The sequence below is a fragment of the Montipora capricornis genome, chromosome 12, assembly GCF_036669925.1.
Source record: "Montipora capricornis isolate CH-2021 chromosome 12, ASM3666992v2, whole genome shotgun sequence".
In the NCBI taxonomy this organism is placed as follows: Eukaryota; Metazoa; Cnidaria; class Anthozoa; order Scleractinia; family Acroporidae; genus Montipora; species Montipora capricornis.
The window spans coordinates 30659938-30678183 of record NC_090894.1 but is presented as its reverse complement, the minus strand read 5'-3'; the positions used below and the strand labels follow the sequence as shown (position 1 = coordinate 30678183).

The window sequence follows — 18246 nt, the reverse complement described above, 5'->3', positions numbered from 1 at the left end:
CCAGTTCATTGGATATATACTACATCCAGGCCCCAAACGAGAGACCGTAAAAGATGGCGGATGTCGAGTCTCTTTTCGAATTTGTTCATATGGAAATTGTTGCTTATTTCCAAAACAAACCCGGAAAACACATTGATGTGAGTATCTTAGGAAGGCTAATCTTTGGGAGTAAATCTGGTTTAAAGATATGCTCGTAAATGATCACCAGTAGCTTGGCTCGTGTTATGCATTGGCCATGGGATGAGTTTAATTCTAATCTGCAAGCATTAATTTACCTATAGAATGATGTTATTCAAAATCTGGAGCATCTTGGGTTTAGTGTTGGTCAAAGGCTAGTTGAAAGGTAAGCTTTTGAAAAAGTTTTACTCGTGAAAAGTGTTATAAAAAAAGAAATGTGTCTTGATTTGTTATTTTTTATTTTCTAACAAGATTCACCAAAGATTCTCCAAGATTTAAGGATGAATTGGAGATTATGAAATATATATGTAAAGACTTCTGGACAGCTGTTTATAAAAAGCAAATCGATAACTTGAGAACAAATCACCAGGTAAACATATTTCGTTATTCAGGTCATTTGGATTGGTTGACTTGCCATTATCAATAAATGCGATTACCTCAAGGGAGTGATGGTTACCTCATCCATTTCGGGAGTACAAATCCCCTCCCCTCCCCTTAAATGGGGAAATGCTCATGAGGAAACGATTTTTTAAAATGTTCCCCTTTATGCTGCTTTAGGCAAAATTTTATTGCGGAAGGAAAAAGTGTTTTCCAGAAAGCAAAAATATTTTTTGACATTTTCAGAAGGTTCCTATCACTGATTTTTCCCCTATTGTCAGCTACATACAACATTTCAGGAACAAAATTTCTGTACTGTAATATAAATTATTATTCCCTTGTTGACTGGCAGCTGGTTCACTGTGTTTGGACAGCCACCATTATTCACTTGTCATTGGCTTCTCCAAGGGGAGGGACTCTGGACTGATGTGGGGACTCTACTAAATGGACATTTTATAGTTTGTCAGTTTTCCAGTCAACAAGAATGTTCTCAGAGCAAAGTCCCCTATATTTCGGAAAACCAAGCACCCACAGGACTTGAACTTTGTACATCACAAGTGAGTTATTCATAAAGTAAAATCCATCCTATCAGAAGAACTGTGAGCTGAAATGAAGTTGGAATTGCCTATCTCATTAGTCAACATGAATAATATTGGAAATTATCAATATAGTAGAAACCATGTCCTGGATCATACATGTATCATAGAATGATTTATTTCCATTTGTCTGAGTTTCTAAAATGTTTTTATTTTGTGTCAAGGGCACATATGTCCTCCAAGACAACAACTTTCAGTTGTTAACTCAGATGTCAGATGGCAAGCAGTACACAGAGGATGCTCCTAAGGTAAGTTCAGTGCACATTGTACATCCTGTAGCAAACATACTGGTGATGTGCCATAATTTAAGTTTTGAAAATAATCTAAGTTGTTTCTTTCTTTTACAGTTTTTGGCCTTTCCAGTTGGTCTTATTAGAGGGGCCCTCTCAAACCTTGGTCTGACATGTTCAGTTAGTGCAGATGTTTTATCCATGCCTAAATGTACGTATATGGTGAGATCCATTTTTCACAGAGAAGTAATAAATTTTAGCCTTACCTATGATTTTGTAAAGGGTTTTAGGCATTTATTATCAAGCAGATGAGATTAATTTATGGTGAACCTGATAAAAACCTGCTTCAAAATAAAGTGCAACAAAATTTAGAGAAAATTTAGAAATTTAAAGAATATACCAGTATGTATAGGTATTCAATTTTTGTAAAGAGAAAAAATATATATAATATATAAATAGCGCCAACTAAATCACAACTGAACCACAAATTATTTATTGACTCTCATTCTTGGCAGCACTGATAAGATTTCCCATCTGCTAATAATCTTTCTTCAAGCACTTGTTTCAAATGCTTAACCCATTGACTCCAGGGGGCTCCCCATTGACAAGTAAAATCGTCTGGCGTTAGACAGAGTAAAATACCAAGTCTGGCCAGTTTAAGCTGGTTTGGGTGTTAAAGGGTTAAGCAACTATAAATGCAGTACAGCTGGTATAAACCTATAGCTTTTATATAGTCAAAGTAAAATTCAGTTCAAAATGATTTTCGCCGAGTCTGAGTCTAAATTTCCATTGTTTCCTATCCCTAACAATGAATAATGTTATCAATGTTACAAGAGAAAGGAAATAAAGATGCAAACTAGGTTAAACTCATGAAATATTTTCAACCTGAAGTTTATAATTTGACCTACTTATTACATGTCGACCTACTTATTGATGGTTTTCAAGGAGAAGGTATACAATTGCTGTAACGTTTGACATAATCCAGCTTCATTAGAATGAGTATTCCAAGTGACATTTTTACATTTACATTTACTTTGCCTTTGCTTTCATGATTCCCCATGGCTTCAGTCAAAGGTAGTAGTTTTGCAAAAGAATAATATTTTAAAATAGAGCAGTGACAAATTTGACCTTACTGTGCTCCCTTCAATACATGAAAAAACCTCCCATATAAAAAGGGGAGGGATGCTCGTCGTCTCGCTTAGGGATGTAAATTTCGGATTTTGGTCTCACTTAGGGTGTTCTGGGCAAAACGCAATCATGTGTAGCCATGAAGGTCTCCTTTAGGGTTGCATGCGAAGAAATATAAAAGTTTATATTTACACTTTTACATTTCTTCACGTAGGTGAAAGTATTAGATGATAATGTCTTTGCCATAAAGTCATGGTATTTTTTGTTTCTCTGTGTGTTAATATGGTCTCTTTTAGGGGTCCAAAAAAGCCTTGGCCATGCGCAAATTGGTCTCCTTTAGGGGTTTAATTTAAAATTTTCGATGAGCATCCCTCCCCTGGTTTGTGTGAGTTTGCTAATGATCTTCAGTACTGAGCAATTTTACCTGATTACCTCCTACTGACTGGGGACTTTATCCTGAACTCCCACAATGATAGAATGTCCTGAAGGTCTTTTTAAACACTCAGATTCATTCCTGCTGCCAGAAATGGTTAGCTGGTATGAGAAATTGTCTACATTTGTGACCTTGGTATATCTGATTATCTCCCGTAATTGAGGAATATCATAGCGGCCATAACAGTGACTTCTTGCAACTGATGTTCACAAAATTTTCATGCTTGAGCTCTGATTTATGCAAGTCCTATCAGTAATGGATTTATCTGCTCTGATTATCTGCTATAACAACACTCTCCTTCTTTACAGTGCAACCCGCCTTACCGTGGCCACCCCACAAACATTCACATTTGACAACTACGTGTAAATATGTCAACTCAACAACCCATTCAACAGTGTTCAACTTACAACTTTGTGAACTTTGCAAGGAGGCGTGACGGTCAATCAAATTCACACACCCTGATTGGTTGTCAATTAATTTTGTAAAAAAACTTTGTTAGGTGGCCACAGTAAATGCGTCACACAGTAACATTTTCACATCACTGAAACAACACTACACATCTTTGTACTTCCACAATCACCATGGTTCACCAGTGAAATCTTAATCCCTAAGAGGAGGAGAAAAGAACTTAAGCAAAAATGGCTTTAAAAGGTTTTGAGAGAGCCTGTCCCCCAAATGCATGCTGCTCCTCAAGACAAGTATGGATTTTTCAATTAATGTTTAAAAAATGAGCAGCAGTGTTTTATCGGGGTTTAAAAACACCAGGTTTAAAAACACACGAGTCTGTATGTGGTGAGAGTTCACCTTTTCATCCCGTTCTCCATGTTGTACCACAGGTCGCTTTTTGGGCCAATTTCTTATCTTTCATGTCTGACCACTGGGCAACATTGTGAGGAAATATAATATGCTTTTCTGTGTCCACACTGATGACTAGCAAATCTGTCTCTCCTTGGACTCCAATCTTCCTGGTCATTTGACTACCACCAGGCTAGAGGCTTGTATTAATTGTATTAATGATATAATTAATTGGGTGTCCACCAATAAACTGAAGCTTAATAGTCCATTTTACAGTGGTGTGCCTAGTTACCTAGCCTATGAATGAAAGTGAGGCTGGAGTTGGCCTTGTTTTGATAGAAACCTCACTGCTTTTCTTATGTAAATTCTTACTAATTAGCATGACAACAACATCATTAACATAAGAAAAGGATGGAGGTCTGTATCATAACAAGGTCAACACCGGCCTCACTTTCATTTAAAGTCCAGGGGCCGGTTCCTGGAAGGAGGAATAAATTATACCAGATATAACTGCTATTCTAACACAAGAGAATTTATTCTGGGGATAAAGGTATTCCTGGAGTAAGGCACATTTATCCCTGGAATAGAGTTATTACACCTTTCAGGAACCGGCCCCAGGTAACTAAGCACACAACTGTAAAGAGGTCTATTCAGACAAGACAGAATTCCTCATTTACAGTTCACATTTTTGTTCCAAGCCTCTTCTCCCCACCACACCTTCGGTGATATGGGAAAGAATCCCATCAGCCTTTTAGATGCTGGGACATTGGCTTGATCTTTCAGATAAACATAGCACCAAGGAGCTAGTTCATGTTTCCATTGCACGTAGCTCAATCACTGCCATGAACTTCAACTTAACTGTCTTGAAGTATTTCCTTGACAAGTCTCCCTGTATTTGTTAACAATAAGTCATTTTTTAGAGGCACACTTTAGCTGTTAAAACAGCTAAAGTGTTCCTGTAAAAAAATTGTTGGTTATGTAACAGTGTGTGATTGAAACTCTTGCAAGTGCCTTCAAACACCAAGAGTCACTACAACACCTGGAGAATCAACTGTGAGCTTCTTTTTGATAAGTGGACTAACTTGAATCTCTTTGTTTCCTTTACAGGTAAATTCCAAATTGTCATTCCCAGCTCATGATACATATCTGCAATTATTAGACTTGGCAGTTTTGAAAAGTGACAAAGATCAAGGAGGCAGATGTATTTTAAGAACTTTTAATAGCGCTCTTGGAGTCTGCATCTTTGATATGGAGTCTCGACCATAGATTGCTGACCACGGTGATCTCAGTCGCCCTTTCTTTGAGGAGACTGCAAATCTGATCAGTAATTTTTATGAGAGTAGAGAACTAACGAATTTAAGCCACACGTTCAGAACGTGAATCAAAACCAAGTGGGCAATGGTGAAAGACGAGTGATCTCACCTCTGCCATTGCTAACAGTTGGGTTCAAAATGAAAAAGTTAAGGACGGTGCCTACTAATTAAATATATTTTTGCCCCGGTGTGTGATTATGCAGGATATGTAGATCTTAACAAGTGTTATTGAAATCCAAAAAGAAAATTGGGGGTAACCACGCATTTTTCAAAGATAATTCATGAATAATATTTGTAAAAAGCTGTAAAATACAAAGCAATGTAAGGCGTTCTTTCTCAACTTGAAACTTAATTATCTCTCAAAAATGCATGGTTACCCCCAGTTTTCTTTTTGAATACCAAGGGTACTTAATAAGGTCTACTTTCTCCGGATAGTTTTAAACTGCGCAAAAATATCTCTGTATTAGTAAGCATCGGCGATAGGAAATCCGAGTATCTGGAGATGCGCAGAACGTATGCGCAATAACAATAGTAGTCACCGTCCTTAACATATACTCGGGGAAGTAGCCTCCTTCGTAGGCATTCTTGTGACTCGTCACGCGATCATCGTTGAGAAGAAAAGATTGCGTGACGAGTCACGAGAATGTCTGCGAAGGAGGCTGTCCAGGAAGGAGCATAGAGACAGCAGCTGTTGCGAATTTCTTTGTCCTCAATCTTTCACTTTAGTTTTTGTCCTCGTAAAAATAAGGGCGGATGGAATGTAACGTATTTATTGAGATTTCACGAAAAGAAATGTCTCTTCACATCAGCACCACAAAAGACAAACTGAAGCAACATTTCCACAACCATTGGGTTGCAAAGACCAAAAGAGCAAAGACGTTCAATGGAAAAGCAATTTCGGATGCCATGGTCTGCTACTAGAACTGGTGTGGTGCGATTTCCTTCCGTTCGTTATCAACATTAATTTTAGTACAGTAATGTGCACTTGAAGTGTAGGGCTATAGACAAAAGATTGAAGTAATCCTTGCACTTATCTGGGTAATTTAAGCAATAGACCATTTTCGAATTCTCACGGCTGGACTGGATCTAGCACGAAATGGAGGTTAATGCGGGCAAATCTTTTCAAATGCAAATTAATTTGCCCGCATAAGTCAGTCCAACCTGAAAAATTCAGTCGGCTTCAACGGAATTCGTACGCATGATTTCGGGATTCCAATCTCGTTGAATCCGCCTGAATTTTGAAGGTGTCTGTAAGTGAGACGATTGCTTAAATTGTCCAGATAAGTGCCAGGATGATCTTTCGGTTAATTTTAGTATCCTCAGTTTAAGAAAACTTGTCTTGTTAAAGAAAACTTGTCAAGGAAAAACATGTCAAGGAAAACTTGCAAGTGTGTACAGCCGGCAAGTTTTCCTTGACAAGTGGCGTTGTCAAGGAAAACTTGCTTGTGTAAATGACTGAAATTAACAAGTTAAGGCAAATCAAATCAAATTTTGGTTTTTGAGGAGAATGGAGAACCGGAATACCCGGAGAAAAACCCCTTGGTGCAGAGTAGAGAACCAACAAACTCATCCCACATATGACGCCGAGTCTGGGAATTGAAGCCGGGCGAGTGCTCTCACCACTGCGCCATAAAAGCAATATCAAACTCAGGCCTTTCCAACGAAAACGTCTGTCAGTTAAAATTCTCCTTGAAGCATTCTCGGAGTGTATGTGACCAAAAAGGTAATGCTTCAGAAGACAAAATATGGGGGACCTGATTAAGACCATGTAAGTAGAGCAGCTCTAGCTAGCTCTCAAGCGATTGAGAACCGCGCCATGTAACGCGCGACCAGCACGGGGAAAAAAGTCGGGAATGCGAAGCTCGTGCGTGATATCTCGCAGTACGCAGTCAATCAAGAGATTGCTTGCAGGCCGGGAAAACTATAAGTACGGTTTTTTGAACGAAGTCTATCACACACCGCGGTTTTCAACAATCCTTTTATGGACGCAACTTTCTAGAAGTATAGAGGATGTTTCAAGAAGGGAAATGCTTCTCTCCTTTGGTCTTGCCGCCTCGACACTTGGATTTCCCAAAGGCAAAACGACTTTGGACGCGTTTTCCTAAGCCATAAGTAGACTATTTACATTATCGGTCCTAAAACGGTTTTTCATTTTCTTAGAGTCCTCGGAAGATCATGAGGAATAGGTGCACAGAAGTGGTAGTAGCAAAGCCACAAGTAACTGTTGATTGCTTCTTACCTACACCATAGTACACGTAGCAAATTCAATAGTGCAAGCGTTCATCATAATTATGTCGTGCACAAGTTAAGGAATATGAACTAGACTGGTTACTCGAGTTCCTTTGACGAGAGTGCACCGTCAAAAAATATTCGGTAAAAAACAGATGGTTTGCGAATGTTAAAAGCTTTGAAAGACTTTCAGATGCAAAATGTTTGAGGAGCCAAGATCTCCTTTATTTTCAGTAATTTATAATTTGTGTTTAATTATAATTCTATATAATTTAATCTATAATCAATTAAAATTGATTCCGCTAGTTTGTGATAACCTTTATCGTAACACAAATTACCATCCTGTCCAGGGCAGTTGGTTGGTAGACCTTATGAAACGTTAGATCTTGTGATGAAATTCTCACCATTCCTGAGTTTGCTTGCGATTTCTCCTTCTGCTCCTGGGTCTCTAAGGTTAGTATTAAACTAAAGCTACGTTCACCAAGGTACAGGTGTATTTAGCTAAAGTTCAAGCGACATGAGCAGATAATTTTTTCGGGTAGACTTTCATATACCGGATTAAAATGGTGGAGGACAAAAGACGCATTGTTGTGGGTCTTTCTGCAGGTACCGGGCAGCATTTTGTTTTTGGTCACTTGGGAATGAATTCCGATTAGGCCTTGCTAATTAGGTGTTGTTATATTCGCTTTGTTCTTTTGTTTCATGGACATTAATAATATCTCGAATCCGGTATATGAAAGACAAGCCTTTTTTTTAAGTTAGCGATATAGTGTCTAGTGTCCCAAAAAACCGTTCTAATGAGCAATTAACGCATATGACCTTAAGAAAGTTGCTTATGCTTGTGACAATGAGTACAAACGAACCAGGAGCCCGTTTCTCGGAAGTCCCGAAACTTTTCGGGCCTTTTCGGGTGTCCAAATTCTTAAGAACGGAGAGGATGTATAAATCATCAAACTCCTCAATCATTTTTCTTTTTGGTATCTCAAAAACATGTTAAAAAACCACCTTATCAAAACAAGCGGAAGACAGTTTCATAAATGGTTTTTTGGCCCCGAAAATTTATTGGGACCCTAGAAACGGCGTGCGCTGCGCTTGCAACGCACGCCTCGAGCTTGTTGGCGTGCCCAGTGTGAGACAATGTGAACTCCAGTGTGAGACAGTAAGATGTGGGTACAAGGCCTTGCAAATGAAAAAAATTGGAGCTCTGACAGCCACTGCGGCTTCCTATAAAAAGGAAAGTTAATAACGCACGCATTTTCATTCATACAATTTACTTTCCTATTATTTTACTTTCAATTTATGAAAAAAATCATCTTTTTTACCACCGACTTAAAAAGCTCATTTTAACTAATTTTTATAACACTAAGATTGGCTCTTCCCTGGCAGAAAGCCAACTTAATTTTACATTTGCAAGGAACTTGTGATCTCTATGCTTATCGTTTGACCTCGAGATCAGCTGAAAAATTTATTTGACATTTGATTTCAGAAAGCTTTATCTTTTTAAATTTTACTTTTATTATTATTATTCTTTTTTGCAAAAACTGATCAAGACATTACAAGAGCAAAATAAAGTGCACTGAGTACTAGGACTACACACAGAAGCACTCGAACACAGAACACAAGAACCCGTTCTGGGGCAAGACTTATACACTAATGTTATTTACAATACATATTTACAATACAATGCAAATTTGTAGACCACAAGTATTAGAAACGAGGCCGCAATCTCGTGTTAAAGTTAAAGAAACAATGTTAACGAAGACTGATTCCTGTGAAGTATCGAACACAGTATGAAATTTGACCTGATTGCGATAAAAAATCTATGGAGGCCTCGTAAAATGGCTCGCGGAAAAAAGCTTGGTATGAAGTGTATAAACACCTTTCCTTGATTTTTAAAACGCAACTTTTTGTGAAAACTGCTTTTTGGCATTGTTTTGAGCACCCTGCGAGCAGAGCCTCTCTAAAATTCACCAGAGGGCGAGAAATACCAACTCTGCAGAAATCGTATCAAGTCTTTTTAGTCGCGGCAGCCCAAGTTTCTGGGCGAGTCACTCCGGTTAAACCAGTTTAGGCAGCGCGCGTATCATATTTTTGAGAAGGCGAGGGTCAAAATCGAGCCTTCATTACGAAAATCAATATGGCGTCTAGGAGTGCAATCAAGACTTGGCCTGGGTTTGAAACTGTCTCCAAGCAACGGCTTGGGCATACTCAACAAAGATTTTGCACGATTTGTGCAGAGTCCTCAATGTTTTCTCGTCGAGTTAAGAAAGACTCTGTTGGCTGGGTGTGTTTTGAGTAGTAAACCCGAAAACGTTTTTCATTCGGTGAAAAAAAAATTGTAACGTACCTTCAGTTTTTAAACTAATTCTTTTCTAGTGCTATTTTTTTAAGTTACCAATCTTTATCTTTAACTCACTGATAGACTTTGTAAAAATTCTTTCCACGTTGAGCAAATATTTCAGCCCGATTTCGTACATTTAAAACAGTATGAAAGTAATTTTTTTTCAATATGTCCAACTTGTGAAAACAAGGGAAGTGCGCCGGTTGTAAACCTACGTATAAGACATGTCAAAAACAGGGTGGTCGGCAAAGCGTCGAGAAGATTGGGTCTGAAATCTCGTTCCAGTCTCTTAGTTGCTTTTCCGCCGCATGGTTTTATCTTGCAAGAAACTTAAGAGCCTGCTGACAGGCTCTCCGGTTCCTAGAACGCAAAAACATGTAAGTTGAAAAGAAATAGAGAATATCCAAAGTGCCTCTTTCTTGTTGGCGCGGTGGGCACAGCGCTACGCTAACTAATTTACGACACGAGACAGACGTCCCCTAACTTAGAGCTAAGCAGTGGAATACGTAATCATCATCGGGATACGCTTTTTTTTTTCCGACTACTGGTATCCAACGTCTCTTTGAGAGATCCAGTACTTCTACTTCCTGAAATAGTTTTAACAGATGAAGTTCTCTCTGAAGATGATTTGGTAGAAGCTCTTACTGAGCTGCCGCTCAGCTTTCTCTCCGATGATCTGGAGACATAACTTCTTCTAGTGCTTAATCTGTAAGATGAAGACCTATTTAAAACCCGTGGTGACTGCGTCTCCTTGCATAACAGTCTATGTGCCATAAAGCGCAATGTTCGGATCATTTCATTGTTCCGGCTTGCATAAACCAGCGGGTTGAGGGCGCTGTTGCTATAGTGACAGAATTTGGCAAATTGAAGCAAACGTGCTGTCCATTCCGTGGCTGGGAGGTATTGTGGGCAATAAGTGCCAATCAGTGTCAAGACAAACAATGGTAACCAAGCAACAACAAAGAGGCCAGCGATGACTGCAAGAGTCACCGATAATCGCAAATCCTTTTTGTAGGCTTTTCTTTCAGATCGATGCTTCGCAATCGGTTGGCAACGTGCGTAACGGTAAATTAAGAAGTATGAGATGAAAATTGTGACAAAAGGAATAAAAAAGCATGTCGTTGTCATAATTAGTGTGTAAATATCTTGCCATCGTCTAAACTGCACTGGCTGCAAGGAAGCTATGGTGACCGAATAAAGCCACGGGACAGCGAACATGACATAATATACTTTCTTCGATAATGTTCTGTGATGTAACGGTCGCACGATTGCATGACATCTTTCGATGCTGAGAGCGGTAAGTTGAAGAATAGATGCACTGCCAATGAAGATGTCAAATGTGATGTAAGACTGATACGTGACAAAGCTAACTGGAATTCGTTTTTGCAGTGATATGGTGATGTTCAGCCAGCACGGAATGGATACAAAACCAACCAGAATATCACTTACAGCCAAGCCAATTATAAGTTTATTGGTCGCGGTCCTGAGTCTTTCGTTAATCGAAAATGCAACCAGAACAAGTCCATTTCCTGATACTACGGTAAACAACAAAAACGCATAAAGAGAGACCACTATTGCCAACTCTTCTGTTACAATCTTATCCAAGAAACTTGTGGAGTTTTCCATCTTCGTGTTGTTTCCTAAACCCATTTGAGATTGAAAAGTGAAGGTGTAGATCAGGGTCTAGTTTTCTCTTGTCTGGCCTCTTGCCAAATGCCAAAAATCACAATGAACCTCAAAGCTGTAGATGCTAATTGTTACCCACTTTCGTACAAATTGCCAGTCTCGAAGGGACTTTTCCTTTGTCTTTTTAACTCTCAGCCAGCATGCAAGATCGAGATACTAATTATTATAGTGGACGAATTCCCCAGAGAGCTATCACTAAGGACCTGAATTTGAAAAACGACAACGAAGTTAGTAAGATGTATTATCTTAGTTTATTTAGTAAAGGGAAGGAAAAATAAGTGGGAATGAATAATGAAATGAATATATGATTAAAATAGAGTGAAGGAGGGTTGGATGGATGGATAGAGGGAGGTAAGAAGGCTGGAAAGAACTTGAAGGTAGGTAGAATGGAAGGAAGGACAGAACAAAGAAGCTTAAGGAACAAACGAACGCACAATGGACAGATAAACGACAAACGAGCAAACGAAAGAATGACTTCGGCCTTGAAGAGACAATCTTCTCAGAGTGACAAGCTAAGAGCACAATGGCTGGTTACGATACTGAATGAAATACACGCAAATAGTTCATGTCTACAACGAGATATCATTATAGATCATTTCATTCAGGTACTTGTTCAAGGTTACCGTAAATGAAGTAGTGAGTACGGGAGGACTTTCCAATGCACTTGGCATGCATGGGATGACTCTAATTAAGTAGCCGCTTACGAGAGATGGCAAGAAAAGGACGTTGGACTGAAATTCAAAGACGAATTTCGTCGCATTTGGCTCAAATAGCGAGCTCTGATTCCCCGGTCAGGATCCCAAAAATCAATTGTACTTTGTTTTGGCCTTGAAATCTTCACAGTTTCACCTTCGGTAACTACTTTTTTCTTGATTAGTTTCTCCTGGTTGGGATATTTGTCTAAGGTGTTAGTTTATCTCAAGTTTTTTCCACGACAAAACAAATTTTACAGATAAAAATGGTCGGCAGAAAGAATTAATTGTGAATCAATAAAAGGCAGAGAATCAGCTTAAATTATGCTAAATAATTAAATACTTTTCTATGGTAGACTTTCGTTTTCCGGCAGTGAGTATGCTTCTTGTGATTGATATATACAGAAATCTTGGTTTCACTTTTATGGTAGCATCGGCTTTCTTTAAAAAATACTTGAATTTTCTTTTATGTAAGACAGTGATTGCAATCGTCTTTACAAATGCTGAATGCTAAAAATGCTATTTCTGATCTCGCTTATAAAACTTAAATGAAATATTACGACTAAACTGTGATAAAGATTGGGTCACTTTGCTGCTATTTGTCCCGCACACAAGGTCATTCATGTAAGTGAATATCCCGCAAGTTCATATAGATAGTTATCGGAAATAAGTGGAGTTAATTCTGCAGTCCCGCCGGGTTACTTTTGTAACAATTCCATACACTAGCTCCATTCACTGACATGAAAACGAAGTTGCAAATTGAACGGTGTCAAAAAGTACTATATTAATAATTAAAACAGCTGATCGATGTCATCAGGAAACAAATTCTTGATAATCTAGACACGAAATAATTCTTAAAGTTCCGTTTTTGCTTAGTACTACAAGAGTACATAAGAGGGATGTATGATGACAGAGATTCTTGTTTCTTTCGAAACTTTGCGAGGCTGTGATTATTTGTTGGGACTAAAATACTTAAATTTTCCATGAAATTGGAGTTACTTTAATTATTTATTATGCATACCATTAACGGTCGCAAAGGGTTGTGGCTTTTGCGTTTAATTGTTAATAATTTGGGTTTCTTATACTATTACGATTGATTTTTCCAATTACCTTCAATATTTTCATTATTTTTAAAGATTAAACTGAGATTAATATTAATGCCTTGAGTAATAACATATCCATAGTCTACTGTCTACTTTTTTTGACTGAAGGGAAACCACCTTTTTTGTCCTTAAGCCATGCAATGAGACTCTGACGCATGTCACTTATTGGTACTGGAAAATTCGAAGTTTTACGATCAATGTTTTTCGTGGGTAGCGGCGAACCCCTTTTGAGAGGCACAGTACATTTCATCTAAACTATAGCCTTTGGTTAAAAAAAAAATATTGTTCTTGCTTTATTGCCAAAGATGCATTGCATAATCTGCTCTCACTGATGACTAACGAGATCAGTCCTGAAATAACGGTGTCTTACCGAACACGCTCGATACTCCGTTTTCGCTTAAAGAATGGAGGGATCTAAAATTTAATTTTGCCGAAAATTGTTCAGTCGTGCTTATTTACTTGCTATATCTTTCACACTGTCGGGCTCGCAAGATTGCTTGTTTTGCATTCCATTAGTCCGGGCTCAGTCATAGTTTTGTTGTTTTCGCACTTATTTCAAGTCTACTTACTTTTTTTGTAAGAAGCTTTCTCTGAGGAGCACCTTGAAGTTATTGATGAAGAAAAAGCATCGACAACTTGGGGAAACCAAAGGGTCCACCTTTAAATCCACAAAAGCGAAAACTTGCTCTGCTATTTATTGCTCTGTCTTATTGGCGAACGTGACTGAAGACTTTTGCTTGAAAACTTTATCTTTTGTTTAAATACTTAATTGATGCATACATTTTACGAAGAAAGTTTCCTCGATGTTTCCAGATCTTCCGTCCGAGATAATTTGCTTTGAGGGAAGATTTTTCATGAGATATTTATACTTCCAATTAACAGTTTTCCCACGAGCCTAACAATAACCAATTAAGCAAAGATGAATGATAATTTTCTTTTCTGGTACGTTTTCATCTTTTGTCGTCGTCAAAACGCCGAAAACGGAATCTTTCCTTAAAAATATGGTTTAAAAGTAGAGACCTATGCAGTCCTTAAATTGAACAGGTGAAAACATGGAAACGTAACAAAACCGTGCTCCATCATGATATGTTATCTATTTAACACCTAAAGGAAAGTAACTTTGTAAAAGGAAAGGAAAGTAACTTTGTTTAAGTGTCTAATCGTTCGAGCGCTGGAGCACTAATTGGGGACACTGTAAACTGAAATTAGCTATTAACACAAATCAAGTCAAATGTTGGTTTTTGAGGAGAGGGGAAACCGGAGAACCCGGAGTAAACCTCTCGGCGCAGAATAGAGAAGCAACAAACTCAACTCAAATATGACACCGAGTCTGGGAATCGAACCCGGGCCACGTTGGTGAGAGGCGAGTGCTGTCACCACTGCGCCATCCCTGGAGCAGGCAAAGGTCTCAGTAGTTCAGTGTCACATCATTGTTACTTTCGGAAACCCTATACATCCAAGGTAAAATATAAGTGGAACTAGATGATCCCCGGGCCAACGGATTGGCAAAGGTTTACAGCCGATAATACATGGGCTCAAATTATTTGAAATAGAGAAATGATATTTTGTATCGAGACTGTGCTTAAACTGTTGCATTAGCCTTCGAAGCTCCGCGGCTTCTCGAGGCCACTTTGCGGACAAATAATGCATGGTTGAAACTCATGGAAAATGCATTAATTAAAAGATATGAAATATGTTTACCATTTGAAGACAAGAGCCACGTCATGATTTTAAATGGTTTAAATTACAACAAAACACTTCTAAATTCTTTTTTTCACCTGTCCACAGAACAAAGCCTTTTACTAATTTTGATAATGAAACTTTTCTGGAAGTCTTCGTTTTCATCCGCGCGTTCTAGAGCATTTTAGCCGGTGGACGATACTCGAAAATGCTTCAACAGAGTACTTTTTTAAATCGCAGCGATTGTAAAGATTCTTTTTTTGTTGTTCTAAAGATAATTGCATGCACCGCGCTAGACATTAATTTTTTTAGAAACCAAGGGCGCTTTCCTTTTGTCAGAACTGGCCGGCCAGACTCGTCAGTTTCCAAAGAAAACGCAACAATTTGAGGGAAAACTTGCATGATAATCCTTCGTATTCTTCCGAAGGAGCGTCTTCATCTTCGAAGTGTGTTAACTTTTAGTCCTTACAAATACCCTGTCCGGCTTGCCGGTCAGTTCTGTCAAATGGAAAGCGCCCTAACTTACAAATGCGGCAGCTCTGAAATGTACCGTTCCTTGATCATTTCGAAGAATACTACCTTTGCTAGAAGAATACAAAGTGATTACTTCTTTTCAATCTTGAGCAATTCGTTCCGGATGGACTAAGCACTATGGTGAGACGTTGTATCTAAGTTAAAAAGAGCCTTTATATACTACAGCTGCAATATTGAGGCGGAAAAAAGGTGATACAGCTGCCGAAAACAGAGCAACATTCAAATGGCTGTTTATAGATATGAACCAGAGAAACACAGTTTATAAAACAGGCTTTGGTTTTGAATTAAGCAGTCTCGACAGACAAACTGGGGTACTTTTGCGTCCATGCAATGTCACCACGTTAGAAATTAAATTCAACGCGATAGGTATCGTTCGGGTCATGGTATCGTATTATATTTGACAGAAAGAAGAGTAGAGTAGATTTCCTACCAAGTTTACTGCGCATGAAATTCGATTACGCAAACAGTTGGCATGCACAAGTCTCATTATAGGCACACCTATCACATCTGGACTTCACTAAGTCCAATGTCTTGCGTTTCAGGGGAGGAAACCTTTGTGACTGCAAGGAGATGGCAAGTGTTAACCCCGGCAACCGAGTAGAGATGTATTTTTTTGTACTTCTAAGGCCTTGTTGTTATGTGAGCTGCAAGCATAAAAAGAAACATCTTGCGAAATATCAGTAGCGAGTGTTTCGTTCATTTGCACCTTTTGTAGGGGCAGAAGACTGATTAAAAACTAGTCAGTTCGTCTTTTCCTTATGCTTGTGTCGCTAAGTGAAAACGGTCTTAATTTGATTGGAACATATGTCCCTCCGCTTACAAGATTCCGTCCTAGCGGAATAAAGCATGCAAACTGAATGGGACGGAAATCAGTGTGATCCATTTGCAGCACTGCACTCGTGCACTTCATTCATTTCATTCACATGCATCTTTTCTCTGTTAATTGTAGAAAGCAAGCTTAGTTAAGGGCGTCAACTGATGTTGTAAGCTAGACTGAATGATAGGTCCTTTTTGTCCTAGCTTCTTCAAATCCTGAAGGCTGTAGGAACATTCCATCGATCACAGGTCAGTACGGTTTTGCATAAGATTGAACATGATAAAATCTTACCCTTTATTGCTCTTGTGGGCGTCTCACACCAATAACAACGCCGAAAAGTAATAATATTGTTGTGTGGGCAATATAGGGCTCACTCCAAACCGTTAGACAACATTTAGTGAGATACTTTCGCCAACCTGCGCTTTTTTCGTTTTAATACACTGCACGTTACAGAATTGTTGCGATGTACAGTTCGTTTAAATGTTAATTCCTTTCGACATCCCTTGATATATCTTCGCAGTTTCGTAACGCTTGATATATTGCACATCGTTAAAAGCAAAATGTCGTGAGGGAAATGTGTTTTTCAAAATAACAAGGCGTTTGTTTTTCCGTTCTTAATCGTTGTGTGGAGACATTTAGATTCATCCGCTCTGGTAGCTTCGCGGAAGAAATAAAATGAACACTTCCATATCAGTGGACCGTTTATGCTCTGACGGAGTAATTTTCCAATGCATGTGCGCATCAGCTGAAGTTAAAATTAGGCTAATACTTAACGCCCCCGTTTAGAAGCATTTAGCAAAGACGGGATTACGAGTGGAAAGATGTAAACTGTTTTAAAGGCCATGGGCAACAATTTATTCTGTACACGCCTAGACTATATAGCTCTTTAATTGCAGGCTGTATTTTGACTAGCGATGGCGTAATGTGACAAATACTTGTTTTTCAAGAAAGCTGTACATTTGCAATTAATTTTTAAGGTTACACAAAATGAAAATCCTTTTAAAAACAAATAACGTTTGCTCACGTCCCGTGAATCATCTGTTCAAAGGTATTTCGGGGGTAAAAGTTAGCAATGAAAATGAAATCCGAAATTTAGATTTCGTCTAAACTGATCAAAAACATATACGGCGATCTGGTCTGGGAAGCTAACTAAAGGCCCCTATTTTTCAATTTTTTTTTTCGCAAATGTTTTGTCAATCATCTCTTCTTTTTTGCTTGTTGATATTTTATATCTGCTGAATCGCGGATGGATGGCTCTATCAACGCAACACACCGAAAAAAACATTTGATTGTTTTTATACAACTGAGCATGATACAACGTTCTTCTTTATGATTAACCTGTGTGGAGTTGGGTTATTTTTTTTCCGCTAAGTGCTAGAAAGACGCGATGCAGCGGAAGCTGATTTAATTAGAGGTTTTGAGCAGCCCTGAGAGTGGTGGCGAATTAATCTCTGAATTACAATAATTTGTCATGATACATCCTTTATTCTGTGAAGTTGAACTTTTATTTATATACTCACTATCTAAAGTGGCAGAAAAAATATCGTATTTTCATCTTTTTTTAAGTTCAATATTCACTCCTTGGATTGAACTTATTTTACTGATGACTTGTTTCTAGACAATACCATTACGTAATTCTGATTTGTTTTTTTGTTCGTATTATCAAAACCTTAAAGGTCTAAAATCCTTTGCGAAATGTCGCGATTAATAACGCCCCCAAAGGTTTGAGACCTTGCTCACGCCTTAGCACCTGTAAAGCTCGTGTTTTTCAAAAGATCACGTTTTCCGTATTAAAGAATCCTCTTCGTTGCAAAAGTCTGTTGCCCATGTCATAAGGCGACATTACTAGAAGATGGCAAATTTATCAAATGTGCAAAGAAAATATTACGACGAATTACAGAAGAGTAAGTCTCATCAATGTATAAAATGGGAGCAAAATGTGTTCATTGTTAACTCTTGATGAACTCTTTGCAATACTTTTTCTGAAAAAATTGGAAGGTGTCTACCAAAGTGATATGGATGCTCAAGTATAAAAATGCTTCTTGAGAGGATTAAAGCTGATTAGCAAGAATGGATTTTTGTATATCGTTTACCGGACCACAAGGTCAGGGACA

At 38.4% G+C, this 18246-nt stretch overlaps 2 protein-coding genes across 4 annotated transcripts in view; one reads left to right on the top strand and one right to left on the bottom strand.

The window, feature by feature from the left end:
- The first annotated feature begins 16 nt into the window (after positions 1 to 16).
- Positions 17 to 7583, top strand: LOC138027490 (trafficking protein particle complex subunit 6b-like). The gene is made up of 6 exons (XM_068875046.1): positions 17 to 137; positions 282 to 343; positions 430 to 547; positions 1316 to 1399; positions 1499 to 1592; positions 4845 to 7583. Exons 1-6 carry the CDS (start codon positions 54 to 56, stop codon positions 4874 to 4876), a joined length of 474 nt encoding a protein of 157 aa, XP_068731147.1. The 5' UTR covers positions 17 to 53; the 3' UTR covers positions 4877 to 7583.
- The window catches only part of LOC138027484 (histamine H2 receptor-like), a 29434-nt gene continuing 16934 nt past the window's right edge, over positions 5747 to 18246 (bottom strand). The window contains exons 1-2 of one of the 3 annotated variants that reach the window (XM_068875036.1): positions 16424 to 16562; positions 5747 to 11509 (exon numbers count right to left, since the gene is read on the bottom strand). In XM_068875036.1, coding sequence (XP_068731137.1) covers positions 10134 to 11270 — 1137 coding nt within the window. In that variant the 5' untranslated portion in view covers positions 11271 to 11509; positions 16424 to 16562 and the 3' untranslated portion in view covers positions 5747 to 10133. Of the gene's footprint in view, positions 11510 to 15307; positions 15348 to 16423; positions 16563 to 18246 lie in introns of those variants that run through there. The other 2 variants (XM_068875037.1, XM_068875035.1) reach the window with 2 other exon arrangements.